The following is a 20,382-nucleotide window of genomic DNA, read 5'->3' on the forward strand; positions in this document are numbered from 1 at the left end:
CTTGCATTGACCACGGGTAAATATCTACAGTATATTTCTTTTCTTTAAACATCCCATTAGAATGTCAGCTATAAATTTACACCATAGAAATAATGTCTGGAAAAAAAAAAAAAAAGTGTATGATTTATACATGTGTAGCTTTTTTCTTCTTAAATTCATATCTTTGTACATTAAACAAACAGAAGTAGTGTTGGAATGCAGTGAGGGTGAGGGATGCTCTTGCAGTGCCTGGGGTGCTGTGGGGTGGGGGGCTGCCCTCAGGCACACAGAGCAGCCAACTGCAGGGAGAGAGATGAAAATGTTCCCTTCTGAATGGTCAGCATGGGGTAACTGGAACATCCCAAGCTTGAAGGGGCCCATAAGGGTCACAGAATCCAAAGCCGTGACCTCAGCCCCCCATATTGGGTTGGGATGTGGTGCTGCTGTGTTTCCCCCTCCCTTAAAGGTTAATGGGATGGAAAACCTTCAGCTCTGGGCTTGGTTGTGTGCACTGACAGCAGAGGGACGGAGCGCTGTGGGGTCAGCCGTGGCTCAACCCCATTGCCTTTGTGCTTCAGCTGCTCTCACCGTTTATCCTATGGGAACTACTTAATTTTTTTGGCACAACAACTTACAAGCAGAAATAAATAAAACATAGAACTGCTGCAGCCAGTGAGTTTAAAAAAAAAAAAAAAAAGCATCGTTAAAAGCGAAACAAATAACATCAAACAGCATCAGTGATGGTTTGGTTGTGCCCACAGCGCAGTGCAGCGCAGGGCTCGGGTGGGGGCTGGGTATTTCCACCTGCACTGCCCACTGAGTGCCAGATGGCAATGCTGGGCTGCAAAGCAGCAGAAACCATGGGCATTAGAAGCAAGGCCAGCCCAGGCCCCGTCCAATCGTCAGCCCATAGAGCTTTGGCTGGGTGGGTTTTCCTCCCTTTTCAGGCAGCACAGAGCTCAGCGCCTTCGTGGGGTGCCGTAATTTTCAGCAGGTTTTTGTAAACAACATTTATTGTGTGTCGTGGGGAAGGGGCAGTGGATGGGAATGGCAGAACCCCTTCCTGGCAGCGGCGCTGGGAGGGCATTGGCTGTGTTGTGCTTTACAGGCTTCTTGTTAAAAAAAAAAAAAAAAAAAAATCACATTGAAGTTTTAGTATATGAATGTAAAAGTATATAAAGTTAACAACTCGGTTATTCACTTGGCAGTCAAAGAAAAAAAAAAAACAACAAAAAAAACCTTTACACGTCGACATTGCAAAGTGTGCAAAAATAGATGGAAAATACATCTCGTGTTTCTGCTATAGAAAGGTCTCCACTGCCATTGTGCTGAAAGCAGCCAGGGGTCGAGTTGGGCTGCCAATGCACATCATCTGCAGCACGGGGCCTTGGCCAGGCCAGCACCACATGGAGCCAGCGGGACACGTCCCCATCCTGGTGCCTTTGCTGCTGAGCCCCAGTGGGTGCCAGCGTCCCCAGAGCCAGGATGTGTGCAACAAGAGCAGTGCCGCACGACTTTGGGTCACACTGTTGTCTTTTCGGTGTGTTTTGGGGTCTGCAGATGTTGCTTGGGTGCTGGAAGGGCTGCACTGTCCTCTTCTTCCTCACTGTCTCCACGCAGCCCCCAGGACAAGCCAAGAAGCAAGGAGAGCATTGGGGTGAAAGAGCCAAATTTGGGCTATCCATCCCGGACACCCAGCAAAGAGGAGCGGGACAAGCAGCCGCCCTTGGCTCAGCAATGTCCCCATCCAACGCGAACAGCCTGCATCATTTGGGGACAATTCTGAACACGGCCTCCTGCCCAAACGGGCCGAGTTGTAGCTCCAGTCTCACCACCAGCACCAGCAAAGACTTTCTCACTAGTTGCGGTATTGGTATAAAAAGTTAAAAACTCCCACGTGGTTCCTCTGGCCGGCCGCCTGCCCGCCTGTCCCATCGCTTTTGTCCCCGCAGCACATGGGTTGTGCTCAGAGCTGGGTCTCATCCCGTGTCTCGGGGTTGCAGGGGCCCAGCTTGTTGCTGCAGCTGCTCTTGCGGCTGTGCCCGTCGTTGGCCACGTGTGCCAGCGGGTCGGAGCGGATCAGGTACCTGCGGGGCACAGAGCGGGGCGTGGAGTGTGCCGTGTTCCTGCACCAAGTGTGGGAATCCTGGGTTTGGGGTGGGATTGGGTAGTGTGTGTGGGGAGGGGGGGGTGACACGTACACGATGTCGTTCAGCTCCAGCCGTGTGTCTGGGGGTGGGTTGATCAGGACATAGGACAAAGTGTTCTGGTGGTCATTCATCTCATCTGCCGGAGGAGAGAAGGGGGATGATGGGCAAGGCTGGGGGAGCGCCATGATGGACACCCGATGGACACCCTGATGGATGCCCCAATGGGCACTCCAATGGACACCCCAATGGGACCCCAGAGAATGCTCTGTCAGCCCCACTGCAGCAGCTCCAAGCATCAGGCTCAGTAGGGTCACAGCTGGTCCCTGAGGACAGCACCAGGTCCTTTAGCATGGCCATGCCACTGAGAGCACCCCACCTCCTCCCACAGCCCCACAGCTGCTCCCAGCCACAGCACAGGCTGGAGACTCACAGACTTTTCACTTCAAAAATCAACCCCCAAAAAGAAATAAGAAAATAGATGTCTTACCTTGTTTGAGCACAAAAAATGAAACACGTTAGTCTTGCTGCATTAAGTACAGCACAACGACCCCGAGCACCAGGTCAGGGCAGCCAAACCCCCCCAGGGCTGTGACCACGCTTTGCCACCTTCTTCCCTTGTTGCACCTATGAGCACCAAGCAGCACGTGGCCGAGGCACCATGCCCTTCTGCCCGCAGGACAGCACTGCGGCATCCCAGAGCCCCCAGCACCGCTCAGGAACAGCTCTGAATCGTGGAGCTGCGGTGACGCCAAACTGAGCACCGGGACACTCGGGGCCCTTCGCTGCCAAACAAGATCATGGGGGGAAGCAGGTGCTGGGAACAAGCAGCAGCGGGAGCACAGCGAGGGCATGTGATGGACAGGACAGGGGACAGACAGCAGGGGACAGACGGACACAGGCTTGCTGCAGGGTTGTGCACTGGGACGCCAGCAGTTCATGCCCCCCCCCCCTGCAATGGGATGATGGGGAAACTCAGGGAGGGTCTGCACACAGACCCCTCCTCTTTCCTGCCCATCAGCTTTTTGCTGCTTACCCCCTGGTTTCTCCCCAGACCACAGGGCTGACAGCTCTCAGCCGTCCCAGTGCTCAGCCCTACAGTGCAGCGGGGATGGGGGTGGCAGTGCTGGGGTGCACACAGAGCCAGGGGTGCATGGGATGTGCCGTAACGGAGGGGGGGTTCCTGGGGCACACAGGTTCTCCTTCACCATGGAAGCACCTTTTCCTGACCCCCATGCAGCACTGCTGAACCCACCACGTGTATTGCCATCATCTTGTCCCCACTGGCACCCCCCAGTAATTTTTGGGGGAGGGGATCCAGAGCTCCTGCACCCACACTGTGGTGCTCTCACTGCAGAAGGGCACTGGTGGGGTGGCTCACAGCTGTGCCAGAACACAACCAAGAGGGGGGGGAACACCATCCCTGAGCTCTGCGCAGCCCTGGGAGTTGCTGGCAATATATTGCGTGGGGCTTCCATGAGCCACAGCTGGGCTGGGGCTCTGAGGGTGGACACGGTTTGTAGGAAAATGCCAACTTTTCACCTTAAGCATGGGCTGGCAAAGCCTGAACCACAGCCCAGCAAGGCCACAGCTGCCCCTGGGCTCTCCCGAGCCCCTCTGCATGAAGCTGCGCGCTGAGCACTGGGTGCTGAGTCCCTTCACCCTGAGCCTCTCCCCAGCGTCTGGGGGTGACTGCAGGGACACAGGGGTCTGCACCCCAAACCAACCCGGGACAAAGCTGCAAACGATGCCTTCCCGCACTGCTTTGCTCAGCAGCAGCAGACAGAAACCCCCTCCTTGAACTGCTCTGGGCTTTGCACGCCAAATTCAACCTACAGAGCAATGCAAGGAGGTCACTATCAGTAACAGCTGAGGGATGTGATTTCCTCGCACCAGTTCCAAAGGGTCCCTGCATTTTCTCTCCTGCCATCAGGGAGCCCCTGCAGCTGCAGTGCAGTGCCTTTTGTTTTCCAGCTCCACCCAACAAAGGAGTGTGAAAGGATTGAGTATCTAAGGTGAAAACTGGCAAGGGTGTGGATTGGGCTCAGCTGGCATGATCTTGTTGTACGCTGCACGCCGTGAGGCACGCGTGACTCCCAGGGAGTGAGCATTACCTTGCAAATATCCCAGGTTTACCCGATTCATCACATCACTGGCTGTTAAATTTGCTACATCCTCTACAGAACATACAGGGAAAGGCACAGACATAAACAGAGAGAGAGAGAGAGGTCAGCAAGCCATGATTCGGCAAATATTAGAGACGAGCTGCTGCACTTTGGCAATAAAGGAGCAAAAGATAAAGGCAAGGAGAGCAGGCAGAGTCAGTGTCCTTCCAACCACCAAGCACACCGATGCCAGCCGTGCCCCGGTGCCCGCGCACATCCCAGCCGGAGCCCCAGAGCTGCACTGAGCAGTCCAGCTGCACCAGCATGGCGGCACCGACTGCCATCAGCAGAGTGATACAGAGCGAAGAGAGCAGCATCCCCCAGAATGAGGCAAGGAAACTTCTGGGAGAAGGGGAGCAGGGACAAAGAGCTCCATCTCAGTGCATCGCCCGCAGACAGCAGTGCCAGGTGTGCAGCTGAACCAGCAATGCTGTCCCCACCTTCCCCTCCATGGAGCGGCTGCCACGTGCCCCCAGCACTCCTGTGTGCCCTCTGTTTCCCCGCGTTTATCCGTATTTCCCCCACTCTCCCATCTGCGGGCAGCAAACCCCAGCTGGGCTCGGTGCTCGGGGCCCGGCTGCGGCGATGGAAGGGGTCTGGCATGGAATAGACAGGAGGCAGCACGGGATGGCTCACAGGGCAGAAAGACAAAACGAACCAAGAAAGCCATGTGCGAAGGACTTCACCGTAACCACAGGGCAGGTGCGGGCACACAGACTCCGGCACCAGCACGGGGCTGCAGTCCCCACCAGAAAGATTTGGGGTCAGCAGGAAGCACAGTGACACACGCAGCCATCAAACACCACCAAGCCAGCCCAGCCCCGCCAGATGCTCCTGAGATACAGCGCGGTGACAGCGCGGAGCTGCAGCACCAGCCCTGCAGAATTGCAGGGCACAATGTCAGGATTTGGATGAGTTGACCCAAAACAGAGCCAACCTGGGGCCTTGGGCAGCCTGCTTTAGTGGTTGGCAACCCTGCCCATGGCAGGAGGTTGGAACTAGATGATTTCAGAGGTCCCTTCCAACCCAACCATTCTATCGCTCTACGATTCTGTGGTTCTGTGCGCTCAAGGCTGCCCACGCACCACAGGCACAACTCCTGTAGGCACAGACCCCACTGCAGCCACCCTGGGAGCAATGTGCACTGCGCCGCTGTGCAGCATCCACAGATGGGTCCAGCAGCACCTGCAGGGCTCGGGGGCAATGGATGGGGATTTACCTGCGGAGCCCACGGGGCCGCCTCGCCGCAGGGAAGCACGACCGCACATCACTTACCATACCCGGTGGTTGGCAAGCCCAGGTGCTTCATGCGGTTCTTGACGAGCTCGGACAGCTCCTGCCGCTCGGAGCGGCGGTACAGGCTGAGCCGCTGCTGGCTGATCCACTCGGCTGTCTTGCCGGAGTGCTTGTTGCCCTTCCTGCTCAGCCGACGTGCCCACTGCATGCTCTTGCGCCGCAGCAGCGGGTGCTCGGACTGGTCACTGGAGCACGAGTTCCTGTGGTGGCCCGTCTTGATGCCCCAGTGCTCCTTCACATCCTTCGTATCCTCGCAGTCCTCCACGTTGATGGAGATCTGTGACTGGAAGCCCGGCCGGTGACGGGGACCGCGGGGCCACCTAACGGGAGTTGCTCTGGGACGGGGTCCCATCTCTCAGCCGTGCACTGCCAGCACAGCGCCACCGTGCTGCTAAAGCACCTGGGCAGCAGCCCTGGGATGGGGGCTCCGGAATGCCAGTAGCCATGGGGTGCAGCAGGCACCACATCTCCATCAGCTCTATTCCTTCCTGCCCTCACCTTCCTCACTGAGGCATCGCAGCAGACCTGCTGCACCTCTGCTATAGGGACCGCTGGTAAGCACTGATTTATTAATAAAGGATAAAAGCACCTCTAAGGATGAATGGGGATTGCATCGAGCTAAATGTCAGCTTTCAGCACCCTGCAGCTACCTCCACAAAGCTGAAAACCGAAGATATTCACAGCAGAGCCCGGATCCTGCTCCCTCTCCCAGTAATTACACCTTTTGGCTGTTTGCTGGTGCTGTGGGGGACATCTCGCCTGAGGAAAACCATCCCTGACACCACCCACATGTGCACTGCAGGGGCTGGCAGCAGAACCGATAATCCCGGGTCTGGGTGCAAGCAGTACTCACCTGTGCTCTGATGTCATGGGGCTGCATTTGGAGGAAGAAAAGGGGGAAAAAGCGTCAGCCAGGAAATGAGCATCCCTGCTGTGCAGCATCCCCCGGTAATTCAACAACCACTCAGTGCTGCATCGCCTGCCAGCACTGCTCGTTGTGGCTGAGCATCTGCACTGTGCTCACACAAAGACAGGAGCCCCCCGGGTGTGGGTCAGGAGGGGAATGCTGCTGCCCTTCCCACATGTGCTGCCCCTTGCCTCGGAGGTGGCGAACATGTGCGACTCCGTCCGATAAATGCCGATGGGGATCTCAGCACTGGAGGAGCAGAGCTTCTGGAAGAGGCGCCCGTAGGTCCGGATCCACAGGTCGTCCTCTGTGATCTTCATCTGGGGATGAACAACAACTGCCTTCAGAACCAGAACAGTGCCCAAATGTATCAATGCTAACCCCAGAGCAAGGCCAGCACCACAAACAGACCAGGAGCAGGACACGTGGGTGTAGCACCGAGGGATACGGCTGAGTGGTGGACGTGGCAGCATTGGCCAAGACTTGGACTTGATGACCTTAAGGGTCTTTTCCAATCAAAAAGACTCAGTGATTTTATAACATTAGGGCTCTTGGCAGCGCTGAGGTTGCCCATGTATGATACAAAGAGCAATGTTCTCCCCCATTCTGTTCCATTTTGCCTCTGTCAGAGGAGCCTCACATCCCGCAGCCCCCATGCACATGCCCTGCAGCAGCACCTACCGCGCAGAGGTAGCCAGAGCCCGGCGTGGTGTCCAGGCCCAGCAGCAGCCGGGTGATGGTGATCATGTAGTCCTTCACAAACGACTGCAGGAGGGGAGGAAATGTCAACCCTGGTATGTGCCAGCAGGCAGCCGTGCCCCCAGTGCCTCCCCCACCTGGTAGAGCAGCGTGTCCAGCATGCTGATGCTGAAGACCCTCCCTGCAGCGAAGGGCAGGCGGAACATGAAGGCCAGGTTGGAGCCATTCTCACGCTCTTTCTGGAAGAGGAAAGACAATCCACGTGGTCTTGAAGGCTCACCTGAGCGGGAGGACAGCAGCAGAGCATCTCTGGTGGGAGTGCCAGGAGGAAGGCAGGGAAAGAGGGTTTTGTGGTGAAAGAAGTATTTTTTTTTTCTCCATGGAAACGTATGAGACATCATGGCTTTATTTTGCTACGGGCTGGATGTGGTGCTTCCACATGCCTCACTGCCCTGGGGATGTTTGCGCTTTTCAGGAGACCTCAGCACAGTGACACCGCTGCAGGCACAGCGCTGAGCCCAACAGTTCTCTCCTCAGAGCATCCCTGCACACGTTCTCTCACTGCTGCCCCGCTCCCAACACAGCAGCAGGCAAAGCAGCACAACCTCCAGCCGCCAAGAAACACACAAACATGTAGGAAGAGGCAGACAGCCCCAAAATCACCCACCCACACATTTGTTTGCTGCAGGTTATGTTGGATGGATGCACAGTACAGCGTGTGGAGGAGCACAAGACTGCAACAAACTTGGGATTAGTGACTCCCAGCGCTGAATTCCCAAAAAGCAAAGCTTTCACTTACCTTCTCTAGCTTGGAAAGAGCTAAGGAATAGCTGTCCTTTGCTCTGAACTGCATGAACCTCATGTTGGAGGGATGGGTCAGCTCTGTGATGATGCTGAGGCTGGGAAAGAGCCTGCAGTGGGAAGAGACATGTTGTTCAGCAGCCACCTTGGAAGGGAGAGATCCCTGCATTTAAAGCTTGAGGAACACAAAAGGCTCCCCCGTGCCCACCCCAGAATTAGTGGAACCTGGGTGTCATCCTAGCAGCACACAGCACCTATGGGCTCTTGGGCTCACTTCCTGCTGAGGCAGCACCCAGAGGAGGGATGGGATGGAATAGGATGGGAGGGAATAGGAGAGATGGGGACAGGATGAGTGAGATGATGATGGGATATGACTGCTGGCCCTCTTCACCTGAACATGGTCTGGACGTTGACAATCGTCTTTGCATCCGCCATGTAGTCCTCCTCAGCACTCATGGTGCTCTCCTTGTCCACAACCACCAGGTTGTCAGCATAGATGATGCCACACTGCAGCAGGCTGTCCAGGCTGGGCAGTTCCCAAAGAGAAGAGCGCAGGGGTCAGCCCTTGGAAACGACATGGGGAAGCAGCACACTGCGATGCACAGCGCTGCAGCCAGCCCAGCTGCTCCTAGCCACCAGCCCAGCACCAACACCCGTCTCCCAGATGGGCTCAACAAGGTGAGAAGCCAACAGTGGGGGCTGCCACGGCCAGCCCTTGTCTCCCCATGGAATGGGAAGGTATGGGGTTGGAGATTGGGGTGAATGCAACATGTCTAAGATAATCCTATAATTAACAACAGCCACAGACCAGAACACCTACTTGTCAATGGTGCCTTCCATGTAGTAAACCATGGGGAAACAACAGATGGCTTCCAGAAAGTGGTGCTCTGGTCTGCAAGAAGAGCAACAGAAAGCAACAGGGTTCAGAAACCCACCAAACAAGGTGATGTGCAGCCCAAGACAGTCGTGCTCCTGCCCCATGCTGTATGCAATGCCCATGCTAACACAGGGAAGGGCTTGGTGCGAGAGAAACTACTGCAGAGAAGTACTTGCTTGTTGTCCAGAAGCAGCACAATTGGGTTCAACTCTTTGCGAGACCGATAGTAGGCACGCAGCGGGACGATGAAGTTATACAGCCCATTGCCAGCGGTCTCTGCCGACACGATGATCAACTTGTTCTTAAAGCCATAGGCCTTGGCGTCTTCAAAGCTGTTGTGCTTGCAGCCCTGTGGGAGGGAGGCAGCTGGGACCCGTGGCAGTGCCCAGCCCCCCCTGGCACAGCCCTGGGCAGCGCACTGCTCACCTTGTCCAGCCGCAGGCAGCAGAAGGGGGCTTTCTCAGGCAGGAGGTGGCATAGGGTTGGTGAGCTGCCGATGTATGGGGAGTTGGGTGGGTAGCCCTTCACGTACCTGCAGCAGAGGGAAATCCCAGCACTGTAATGACGTGGAGAGAGCCATCTGCAACGGCCCCATCACCTGCAAAGAGCTGTGCCTCTGCAGCGACCGAACGCGTGCGACTCACTCCACCACTGCTGAGCCCTCCTCATCTGACTGTGTCATCTCATCCTCCGACTGGTCGCTGAGCAGGTCGCAGGGCAGCAGGGATGAGGTGTCAGCCAGCTCGAGCACAGGTGCGATGCTGGGCCGGCGGTTGCCCGAGCCGTTCTCTGCTGGCAGCGCCAGTTTGCTGCTGTTGGTGGGGCGGCACTCAGTGTTCTGCAGGTCCATGGCCACTGTACCTGGACGCAGTGGGGGGAAGCACAGCGCTCTATAAGGAGGAGAAGGGAGCAAGGCTGGCAGAGTATGGCACCACTGAGCCCCGCTGGGACCCCATCCACCACCAGCACCTTCTAAAATCCAAACATATTTACAGAGTGTTGACTGAGGCCATCGAGTCTTTGCTCCCACTTGGAAACCCAAGCTGAAGCTCTCATCTGAATCTTCACCCATTATTTTTGGCTATGAAAGACATGAGTTCCCCAGTGAGCAAAGCACGGGAGCTGGGCACATTCCTGCAGCTGTGGATCTGCACCTGCTGAACCTTCTCACACCATTTCACTTCTTGTTCCACTTTTTGCAAAAAGTCCCTCTGTGAGCAAGCCACGTAACAAGAACATTCATGAGCTCTACTCAGCAAAGTGTTCTGTGGCTTGCTGTGGGATAATCATGCAAATGGCTGTTCATGAGTATATATGCATAAATTATTTGCCTAAAATACAATCTGCCATCGCAGCGCAGCCTCTCCAAACAACCCCAGAACTTGGTCTCCCCAGATGCAAGCTGGAAGTAATGACTCATGGCATTTTTCATTTGAGAAAATGCACCGCTCGCTGCAGAGCAAATCATGCCATTCATCAGGTTGGGAATCATAAAAATGATTTAAGATGCAGCCAACAGCATTTATCCTTCCAGGCATGGCTTGAGGGATTTCTGCAGACAAATATCATAAATGATAACGGACATCACAAGCTCTAATGATGGCGTCTGGGCTTTCTGGGAGCAGCTAGGATGCCAGGAGCAGGGATGTGGGTGCGATCTGTGGACTCACCCATGCTGGCAATGATGCTGTGCACGGGCAGGCGGGAAGGGCCATCATAGGTGCCTCTGCCTGCAAAGCCCTTCTTCTTCTGCTTCTCCTCCTGCTTGAAGATAAAGGCAGAGTTCTCCTCCTTGGTGATGTTGATGTAGAAGCAGGTGTCAGACGCAGCCATGATGTGCCGTGGGCCGGGGTTCAGCAGGATGCTCTTGTTCTCTTCCCTGCGGATGCCGATCAGGCAGACGCCGTACCTGTGATGGGATCACCATGCAGGCATTGGAGCAAAACCTCCTCCCTGCACGAGGCACTCCGAGTGCTGGCCCCAGCCCTGCACCCCTGCCCTTACTTCTTGTGTGCGTGGAAGGCGGCGTAGGTGAAGCTTTTCCCCTCGTACTCCATGAAGAACTTGCTGTCACCCATGCGGATGTGGTAGACCTCATTGCCCGAGCAGCGCCCGTACATCCTCTGCCACTGCTCCGGGGACTCCTGGCCTTCCCTGCAATGACAGCAGTGTGCAGGGATGGAGCTGCAGCCAGCAGGGCCCCAAGGAACCCTCAGGGTGCTGCGAGAAGAGCTGTCGGTGCAGCAGGTGGGGGCTGAGCTCCTTCTGATTTCTGATTCTAATTGCATTTGTATTTAATGAAGGCTCCCGATGGAGCTGCAGAGGCAGGGTTGAGAGCCAGTGTTGGCAAACAGCTGAAAGCATGTGGTGAGACACGCTCCGGAATAGAGTTCTGTAACCCTCTGATGTCATGTCACCCAAAATTCAGTAATTTCTGGCTCCATCAAGATGTAAAGGGCCCATGTCAGCACCACACTGAGCTGCTTCCCGCTGTGCTCTATGTAAACCCACAGAACACCCCGCAGGCTCTGGCTCTGCAGTCTGTGCATTCTGCTTCCTGCCAGCAGGATCTGTCTGATACAAATGAGGAGTTGTACTGCTGCCCTCCAGCAAACCCACCCAGGGATGCTGCAGTGCCCCAGCACCACCCAGCCCTGCTTGGCAGGAGAGAACCCAGGGCTGTAATAGGGGATGGGCTTTCCACGGGGCAGAATCCCCAGGGGATTGGCTGTGCCCCCCCAGCACTCACTGCCCACGGGAGGTGTGCACCAGCAGCGTGATGAGCGTGGAGGTGGCGGGGCAGACACAGTTGAGCGCCAGCATGGCGTACTTGCACTCCTCCTCACAGACGACGTGATCTGCAAGGAAACAAAGCTGCTGCTGGGGTGCCTCACGCCTCTGCTCACGTTGCCAGGGGTGTTTTGGGGTGGCCAACCCAAGCAGCACTCAACACAGATCACCAGCAGTACTGGCCCTAGAGATGAGACAGAGACTCATTCCAACCTCACAGGGCCAAAAGCACCCCTTGCTGGGTCTGAGGATGCAGGAGTCTTGCAGGGAGCACCAGACCTTGGGGAGGGGGCCAGCCCTGGGGACTCACCAGCAAACTTGACATGAAACTTGTTCTCCGGCTTTAGGATCTGCACATAGAGAGGGCAGTTTGGGGCAAAATCTTTCACGGCCCAGGCTCTCAGGATGGTTTGGTGGTCCTAATAAAAGAGGAAAGCATGCACAATCTTCTGAGAGCTCATTTCCTCCAACGCTTCCATGCCTGGGACGAGCTGCTCACCGCCGCCGTGCGGTCCACCTCATTCCGACTGCTGAGAATGAAGCAGGCTTCCCCATTGTCCATCCTGCAAGCAGAGAGCAGAGTCCATGCAGCACTCAGCCCACAGAGGGGACAGGATGGCCATTGTCACCCATTCAGTGACAGCAGTGGGGACACATGCAGCACAATGGGGTGGCTGCAGGAAGATCCTTCCCATGGCCGCCTGCCACTCCCACCCCAAAGCTCACTTGGCTCTCATGAGGTCCTGGTCCTTCAGCGCAGAGCCCTGCAGGTAGATCACCCGCTGTGACCACAGAGGGATCTGCAGCACCCGCCGCACCTGGATGTCCATCTCTGTGGGGCAGAGGATCACCACGTAGTAGTCCTGGAAGAGAGAGGCTCGTGTCACTCGGCAGGCAGGCAGCCCCATGGGCATCCTTATGGGTAGAGAAATCCATCGAGGTTCTTGCCACATCCTGGACATAAAAATGGGGTGGATCAAGCAGGTAATGTGACCCAGCCATGCCCAGCAAAGACAAGCATTGAAGGACAAGCGTTGAGGAAGGAGCACACATGGGCATGCAGCCAGCCCTCACCTGCAGGCGTGGGTGGGCGTAGAACTCATTGAGGAAGTCCATGAGGAGGTCAATCTTGAGTGAGCTGACACACAGCACGACGTGCTTCTCCGTCTGGGCGCGGTGCCGGCTGTAGTTGCCCCCTGACTTCTGCCGCTCCATCCACAAGTAGACGAGTTCCTCAAACTGCAAGCAGAGGGCACAGCTGGTGTCCCAGCACCATGGAATGCCCTCAGTGCCCCCACTGGGTGGCTGACAGTGCCAGGGACAGGGGGACAACACCGTGCCCAGTGCAGGCTCTGCACCCTTCCATGGCCATGATCTCACCTGCAGCGGCAGCACAACCAGCGCGACGCAGATCATGATGACGACAAGGAGCTGGGAAGGCCAGATCTTGGGTGTCACATCCCCATAGCCCACAGTGGAAAAGGTGACGATGCAAAAGTAGAAGGATTTGAAGAGGGAGAGCTTCTCTCCAGCTCTCTCCAAATGCTGGATGCCGCAGGTGCTGCAGGGAGAAGCAAGGGGCCATGAGCTGTCATGGCTCCAAAGCCATCGTGCCAAGTGTCAAAGAAACGCATCTATAGCTGCAGCAGGCAGGAGGCATTGGGGTGAGGAGCCCTTCAGAGTCCAGAAATTGCATTCACCACTCATCTGAGAAGATTGCCTTTGTTGTCAAAGGCTCACGGGCCCAAAAGCTTAATTTCCTGTCTTCCTGGTGATTTAATTAGTATTATTTACTCCAAATTCAGACCAGTGAGGAAAATTGATTCAGAGCTCAGTGCAAAGCCAGAACCAGGGCTGCAGTATGGAAGATGCTGGTTTCAAAGCAAAGGGTGAAGGGCCTGGTTAATTAACAGGGTCCCACGGAGCTCTAAAACCAGCTGTTGGGATGCACAGTGCAGGGAGGTGATTGGGTGGCACGAGGTGCAACACTCACCCAGTGAAGACGAGACACAGGAGGGTGCAGATGAGGATGAGCACCTGGTTGAACATGGCAGACTGGGTCCTCTGGATGGCACGGTGCAGGTCATTCTGGGGGAGGACAAAGGTGTGGTGAGGGAGGCTGTGCCCAACCCACAGCCCAGTCAAGCTTCAGCCCTGCAGGTTCCATCCCAGTGCCTGACGTGCTGCTGGCAATCTGCTCCCTGGGGGTGGGACAGTGCTCTCTGCCAGGGCTCAGGCACAATTTGTTGCTGGAGCAGAGGAGATGGGATGCCCTTAGGGATGCATCTGGTCACTTACTATCATGTTCTCCAAGGCATACTTGGCGAGCCAGCAGTTCAGAAAGACAGGGATGAACAAATTCCGCAGAGGAGGCCAAAATATCTACAAAAGGAAGGGTTACCCACGAGTTGACTGGTAAAGGACTTAGAAAAATCAGGGTTCTTTACCAAAAACAAAATCAGCTCTAGGTACTACTTAGCAATATATCTGGTGGTTTTCCTTATTTCACCACCAAAACTGCAGCACAGTATTAAATTTAAAGCTGCTTTAAAATGCAATTGGGGAACACGTACTGTGATAATGAAGGGCACTGTATTGATCATCTCAAGGATGAAAGAAATGCGGAAAATCTGCTCCCAGATGTTCCCCTGAAAAATTAACAGTAAGAATAATTAATTAAAATGCTTGAAAGTGTGCCAAAGGCCTATTACATGCTCCCAGTGCCCCAGCCCTGCTACACGGGGAAGGATGCAGCACAGACAGAGAGATGCTGTGCTTTTCTGATGGGCTGAGATGTGGTGCTGGCAACAAAACTTCCCAAATCATTCCTCCCCAAGCACCTCAATCAGTGGGGGGTGGTGAAATTGGGGACAGCAATACCCAGTGCAAGGACTGAGGGTAGCAATAGGCACAGACCTCTGTTCTGCCCCTGGGGCACGGGGCAGGGGAGCGCACCTTGTAGCTGAGATAGATGAGCAGCATGGTCTCCAGAAAGCTGATCAGGGCGATGCTGACCTGTGGGCACAAATGGGGAGAGCTACTCAGGGCTCTGCACCAGCACCTGTGGCTTTTGTGCTCTGAAACATCAATTGGATTCCCTGCACCTGTCTGAGGCAGGCTTGTGGCTGCCCCAGGTGCTGCTGCTCAGCCCCACACAGCCCAGTGCTCACCTGGACAGCCCACAGAGGCAGCTTTCTGTCCACCCAGAAGATGTGTGACCTGCAAAGAACATCCCATGAGGATCCAAACGACAGCAGTTCTTTTCCTTCTGCTGACCACCAGCCTGAGTCCACCTCTGATGTCCCCTCCATGGCAGAGTTGCTTCTGGAATTGCCCCATGCAAAGCCTGAAACTGGCTCTGACCATCCTCAGTGCTCACAGAGGTGGATGGGAGCCCCACAGAACAAAGGCTGTGGCTGGGAAGGTCTCTTTTTGGCTCATCCCACATCTCAAGGGACAGTGATGGGACGACTGTAGTTCTCAAACCATGCACAAGTGGGGCAAGTGGATGCACATCCCCATAAACACTGGCAGGATACCAGCCCAGCTCCCATCCCACCCAGCAGCTCCAGTTCACCACTGAATGCTCTGTGCCCATCACCCCCTCCCCGCCACCAGGTCAGAGCTGGGCCCCACACTAAGAGCTCCCACTGCTCACCAGTTGATCTTGGTGGACTGATTGAAGAGGGTGTAGTTCTGCTTCTCGCATTCCCAGCTGGGCAAAAGACACAGAAAGTCCGGGGAAGAGCAGTCAGCAGGACAGCAGAGGGACAGAGGGATGGATGGGGGGTGTGGGTTTGGCTCTCCAGCACATGGGACACTCTCTCATCTGTCCTGGCATTAGGAGTGGCCCTAGCACAAAGTCCCATGGGTTTGGACTCGCTGGTCCCCTCATCCCTGTGCTTTCTGGAGGACCTTAACCCCCTACCAGCAGCTCACACTCAGCTGGTTGGGAAACATTTTGGAGCAATGCATCTGGAACCTTTACAAAGAGAAAATTCAGCTGGTAATTCTCACAGAGTGCCCTAACTCTTTGAAAAAAAAAAAAAATCTGTGCGTGACATAAACAAAGCAAGGACACAATAAAAATAGGTTTATACCAAAACCCAGAGCAAAGCTGCTGTGTGTGATTATCTGTCACCCCAGGGATCTAAATGGCAAAGTGTGTTTCCCTCCCAAAAACACTTCAATAGGATTTAGCAGAAGTGTCTTCAAGGACACTGAGACAGCATTTAGTGGGCGCTGTGCTGAACTCAGGGGTCACACCTGGCCATGCAGCCCATGTGGGATGTGGCCCTGCAGCCTTTGGGAGCTCACCCACAGCCCTTAGGATGGCACTCCTTCAGATGTCCCCATCGCCTCTCTCACAAATTAGAGATACATTTAATGATGACCACAGCCCTGAACTTTTCCACTGCCATTCCCCATTGCACAAAGTCCGTGAGCAGTGATAGTTATTGCTAAACCACCTGTTGGTGTAGGGAAGGAGAAGCTGGAGTGACAAAAACCTCCCACTGTGCTGTGAAGGTGTTTGAGTACCCACAGTGTGAGTGCCCCACGCTGCCTGGGCTCTGGGGGCTGCGGTGGCACCGTGGCAGGGTGGCACTCACCATCCTATGCCCTCCTCCGGGTTGTCGAGCAGCACGCGCACGATGTAAAGCAGGCAGGTGAGCAGCTTCAGGGAGAAGTTGAACAGTCGGATCCTCAGACCTGCAGTGGAGGTGACGCAGCACGGGCATGGTCCCATGGGTACAGAGGAGAAGGGACACGTCCGTGGGGTTCTGCATGGGGCACCCCCTGCACAGCCAGCCCCAGAGCACCTACACTTCACCCAGGGCTCTGTGCCCCCCCACCCCGAGCAGCACCAGTAAAGCTCTATCTTGGCAGCCAGCAGCGGGGGCTGAGCAGGGGGGGCTGCCTCCTCCCCAGCATTGCATTATTACTCAGATTACAAGAGAGGAATTAATCACATTTCCATTAAAAACTTCCTGAGGGCACCCCGCCGTGCCACGCTCCGGTTAACAAGTCAACGGGATGCAGGGAGGGAAGGGGAACACACACTTCTGAATTAACAAGTGGGCTCCCCCCAGGCAGCTAATGAGAAAATAGCTCCCAGCAACGCCGGGCAACGGGTGGCTGATCTGCACGGCCAAAGGCAAAGTGGGCTGAGAGCTCTGCATGGGGACAGGGCACAGGGATGGCACTTCCTGGGGAGAGCTGGGGACAACTGCCAGCAGATGGCAATGGCTCCATGCCCCCAACACTGCGCGGGCAGAGAGCACTCACTCGATCGCTGGTTTTTGATGAAGAAGAGCTTCAGGCGCTCCTTGAAGGTGTTCTCATTGACGTAGAACTCCACCTGCACCCTGCGGGGAAAGCGTCCGTGGGGACGGTGAGTGCAGGACGTTGGCAGGCCAGCAGTGCCCCATGGCCCAGCCCAGCCCAGCCCACAGCGATGCTGAGCAGCCAAGCTGCTAAAAACCAGATGGGATCTAAAAAGAGGAAAATTCCCCCACGTTGCTAAGATACCGCGTTGGCCATTCCGGAAGCAGCCAGGAGCTGCCAGCCCTGAGCCTCACCCCTGAGCCAAACACCACCATCCCGCTCAGCCCAGACCCAAGCAGGATGCGTCCCCATCATCTCACACACCCAAAGCTGGAATCAGCCCACAGTTCACAGGAGTGGGGCTACAAACCACACTGCTGCCTGCAGCCCAGCAGGGCTCGCTCACTGATTTATGCTCCCATAAGACATCTCATCTGCTCTGACCGCTAATAGCAGAGTCAAGTGAAAGGATTCAGCCCTTTCCCCTGTTCTGCTGTAGTTGGTAAGTCCTTTCAGTGCTGCTCTCTTACTGCTGACACAATCATCGAGACTTCCTCCTCAGCCAGGACCAGGTGCACAGTGACCCAATCGCACACCACATCCCCCCCACAGGCTTTTCCCCCCCAGCCACGTGGCACTGCCTGCACCCAGACACACTCCGAGCTGTGATTGATGGGGCAGCAGCTGCTGCTCTCGCACAGAGGAGCCATAAACAAAGCTCAGGGGGGGCTCAGGGGACCCCCCCCCAGCCCCCACCCTGCAGTGCTGGTGCTTGGCAGCCGGTGTGGAACCCTCTGGGAGCTGCTTGTCAGGTTGCAAAGCTGGGTTTTCACTTTGCAAAGCCTCTGCTGTACCAAAGGAAAATGCACAGAAAGGAAACGACCGCCTCGGGCATGATAGCTGAGATAACATTTTGTATGGGACATAAAGGTTTTAGTTAGCAAGTGCATCCCTCCTGCCACAGGGTGGCTGCAGGCAGAGCCAAGCCTGGGCTGGGAACCCAGGAACCCCTCCTCATCCCCCTGGTGCTGGGGACAGCAGCAGCATGAATCTGTCAGCATGGCACCATCTCAGGGCTATAGAAAAAACACTGATGGATAAAAGGGAATGCTGGTGACAGAGCTCTCCTCTGGGGCCAAGTAGACCATACATTCAGCAGTTAGAATGGCAACAGGGAGAAGAAACACGTGGAAATCAAGTGGAATAGGGCTTGGTGGGAAACAGCTGCTTGTCCTTGCAGAGGGACAGGGCAGGAGCAGGAGCAGCACTTCTGTGCAGAGCTTCAGCCACGTCCCACGGCATGGGAATGCTCATTTATCACCAGCAACCATCAGAACACACAACAGACCCTTCCCAGCTGAGATAGGCGTTCAGCCCATCTCCAGCACACCCTTGTCAAGCATTTAACTGAAACTGAAACTCAGCATGCCCACAGTGAGCCCTGGCTGCATTCCTGCTGCCCCGGAGCCCCACTGCCCCCAGCCCCAGGCAGGGCTCCCTTGGGCAGTTTGTGCCTTCAGCACCAGGTCTGTGCCCTGGGGGGCAGTGGCAGCCCAGCTGCCGTGATACGTATCGAGGTACGAATTTAGTTCCAAACTTTTTCTTGGAAACGTGATTCCTGCCATAATGCCTGAGGAATTCCATTTGCTTTACTCTGCTATTTATTGTGCTTTATTAACCTAAGATTAGAGGCAATTTGTTCTAAGATGACGAGCTCTGCCCCCAGAAAAGACATAATAATTTGTTCCAAAAAGTGCAGAGACCTACCCGAGCTCAGTCCCGCTCTGCAGCCCCAACACAGACAAAGTAGAGCACGGCAGCTGCCCCAACCCACTCTCCCACCCTAGCAGCCCATGCCCCCCACTGACCCTCAGCAGACTGGGACGTACCCCGAGCTCCTCGCCCCCATGGCGCAGACAGGCACAGCTCTGGCCCTGGGCTGGCAGCTGTCGGGAAGCTGAGATGGCCCCAAAGCAGCACCCGGGCACGGCCCCAGCACCACCTGCCCCAAGGCTGGCCGCTGCCCGCTGCTCCCAGAGGAGCTCACGTGTCAGGGATGCTTTTGTTCTATTTCAAACCGACTGAAATATTTTACCATGAGAAACGTATCTTCAAATAAACGTAGCTTTGGAAAGAGAGGAAAAACCATTGGCAGCTCCCTGCACCTCCAATCCCTGAGCTCCCGCTGCAGTTGGCCAGGAAACAGCATTCTCATCCTGGGAAATGTCTCATTACATCTCCCCCAGTGGGAAGCGGGATGCAAGTGAGACAGTCAGAGAGGTTTGGAACAAATGGAGACAGCTCTGCAGCCCACTGCCAGCACTGCCCCAGGATGGGTTCTGGGGATGGCCATGGTGCTGCCAGACGGGGCTGAGGACAGACGGACACCACCGCATGATGCTGGGACAGGAAGGGGAGTGAGTGTGGGTCTGCGCACACGTTGTGGCACATCCATAGAACTGAGCACCTGCCAGAGTGAGAAGAACGGTGTGGGCTGCCCCTGTGTCCCATCAACAGCACATGGGGTGCCCATCCTTCAGCTGCAACCAGTCTGCACCACACCACTGCTCTCAATAATTAAAGTAAGGTGAAAAACCAGAACAAGGAGAAGCAATAGAACAACATGCTGCATTCAGTTTCCCTTCTTTATTTTGCAACATTGGAGATTGACACTCAAGAATCGGCTCCAATAATTGCTTCTGCTGATGAATCTGGATTGTTTAATTAGAGCCTGCGCATGGAGCTCAGCACTGATGGGCAATCACCAATTTGCTGCAAGGACCTGGCTCCATCCCCATGGAGCTGAGCATGGCTCCCCATGCTGGGAACCACTCTAATTTGCAGGCACGACCCGCCAGCCCTGGTGCCAAGAGTAGCACCGTGCCCTGGTGCTGCCCTGGCACTGCTCTTGGCACCCAGGGCTGCTCGCGCTCCCGGCACCGCATGCACGCATGCATGGCACTTACTGAGAGAAGGAGGAATCCATGCTGAAATCCTCGGCGTGGGGCCTATGGGTGAGAGCATCACAGGAGGTGAGGGCGGTGCGGCACAGCGCGGGCAGCTGTGGGGGGACCAGCAGGGCTGGCACTGAGCCCTAGGAATGCACACTGCCACGGTGATGTCCCCTCCTTGGGCACCCAGAGATGCCCCAAGGGCCCAGCTCCACACAAACACATTTTTTTATGCTGTCTGGGGGGGATTATTCTCTATGCTTTTTTTGGGGTTTTCTTTGATGAGTCTCACAAACTGCTCCGCCTCGAATTCAATTTCACAGTTTCTGCAAAGAAATTACATTCTGCGAGGTGCTGCCTGGGTGCTTCTAGGAACCATGTGCACTTTGGAGAGCTCATTCTGCATTCACAGCTAATGACCATAAAAAGGCAAATGAAATAAACA

At 55.5% G+C, this 20,382-nt stretch overlaps 1 protein-coding gene across 11 annotated transcripts in view; it reads right to left on the reverse strand.

The window, feature by feature from the left end:
- KCNT1 (potassium sodium-activated channel subfamily T member 1) overlaps nt 1-20,382 on the reverse strand; it is a 55,322-nt gene continuing 34,940 nt past the window's right edge. For 2 of the 11 annotated variants that reach the window (XM_090121634.1, XM_090121641.1), the window contains 31 exons: nt 19,953-19,994; nt 16,948-17,027; nt 16,272-16,371; nt 15,320-15,376; nt 14,832-14,880; nt 14,617-14,676; nt 14,235-14,309; nt 13,960-14,043; nt 13,655-13,749; nt 13,042-13,222; nt 12,736-12,900; nt 12,388-12,524; nt 12,161-12,224; nt 11,972-12,080; nt 11,621-11,729; nt 10,876-11,025; nt 10,542-10,780; nt 9,516-9,732; nt 9,298-9,403; nt 9,048-9,220; nt 8,815-8,886; nt 8,386-8,520; nt 7,993-8,104; nt 7,331-7,432; nt 7,176-7,259; nt 6,686-6,814; nt 6,441-6,461; nt 5,567-5,870; nt 4,241-4,303; nt 2,181-2,265; nt 1-2,066 (listed from right to left, as the gene is read on the reverse strand). In XM_090121634.1, coding sequence (XP_089977760.1) covers nt 1,946-2,066; nt 2,181-2,265; nt 4,241-4,303; nt 5,567-5,870; nt 6,441-6,461; nt 6,686-6,814; nt 7,176-7,259; nt 7,331-7,432; nt 7,993-8,104; nt 8,386-8,520; nt 8,815-8,886; nt 9,048-9,220; nt 9,298-9,403; nt 9,516-9,732; nt 10,542-10,780; nt 10,876-11,025; nt 11,621-11,729; nt 11,972-12,080; nt 12,161-12,224; nt 12,388-12,524; nt 12,736-12,900; nt 13,042-13,222; nt 13,655-13,749; nt 13,960-14,043; nt 14,235-14,309; nt 14,617-14,676; nt 14,832-14,880; nt 15,320-15,376; nt 16,272-16,371; nt 16,948-17,027; nt 19,953-19,994 — 3,520 coding nt within the window. In that variant the 3' untranslated portion in view covers nt 1-1,945. Of the gene's footprint in view, nt 2,067-2,180; nt 2,266-2,616; nt 4,304-5,566; nt 5,871-6,440; nt 6,462-6,685; nt 6,815-7,175; nt 7,260-7,330; nt 7,433-7,992; nt 8,105-8,385; nt 8,521-8,814; nt 8,887-9,047; nt 9,221-9,297; nt 9,404-9,515; nt 9,733-10,541; nt 10,781-10,875; nt 11,026-11,620; nt 11,730-11,971; nt 12,081-12,160; nt 12,225-12,387; nt 12,525-12,735; nt 12,901-13,041; nt 13,223-13,654; nt 13,750-13,959; nt 14,044-14,234; nt 14,310-14,616; nt 14,677-14,831; nt 14,881-15,319; nt 15,377-16,271; nt 16,372-16,947; nt 17,028-19,952; nt 19,995-20,382 lie in introns of all 11 variants that reach the window. The other 9 variants (XM_090121638.1, XM_090121642.1, XM_090121639.1 and 6 more) reach the window with 7 other exon arrangements.

This window comes from Phasianus colchicus, chromosome 19, assembly GCF_987193195.1.
Source record: "Phasianus colchicus chromosome 19, bPhaCol1.hap1.1, whole genome shotgun sequence".
In the NCBI taxonomy this organism is placed as follows: Eukaryota; Metazoa; Chordata; class Aves; order Galliformes; family Phasianidae; genus Phasianus; species Phasianus colchicus.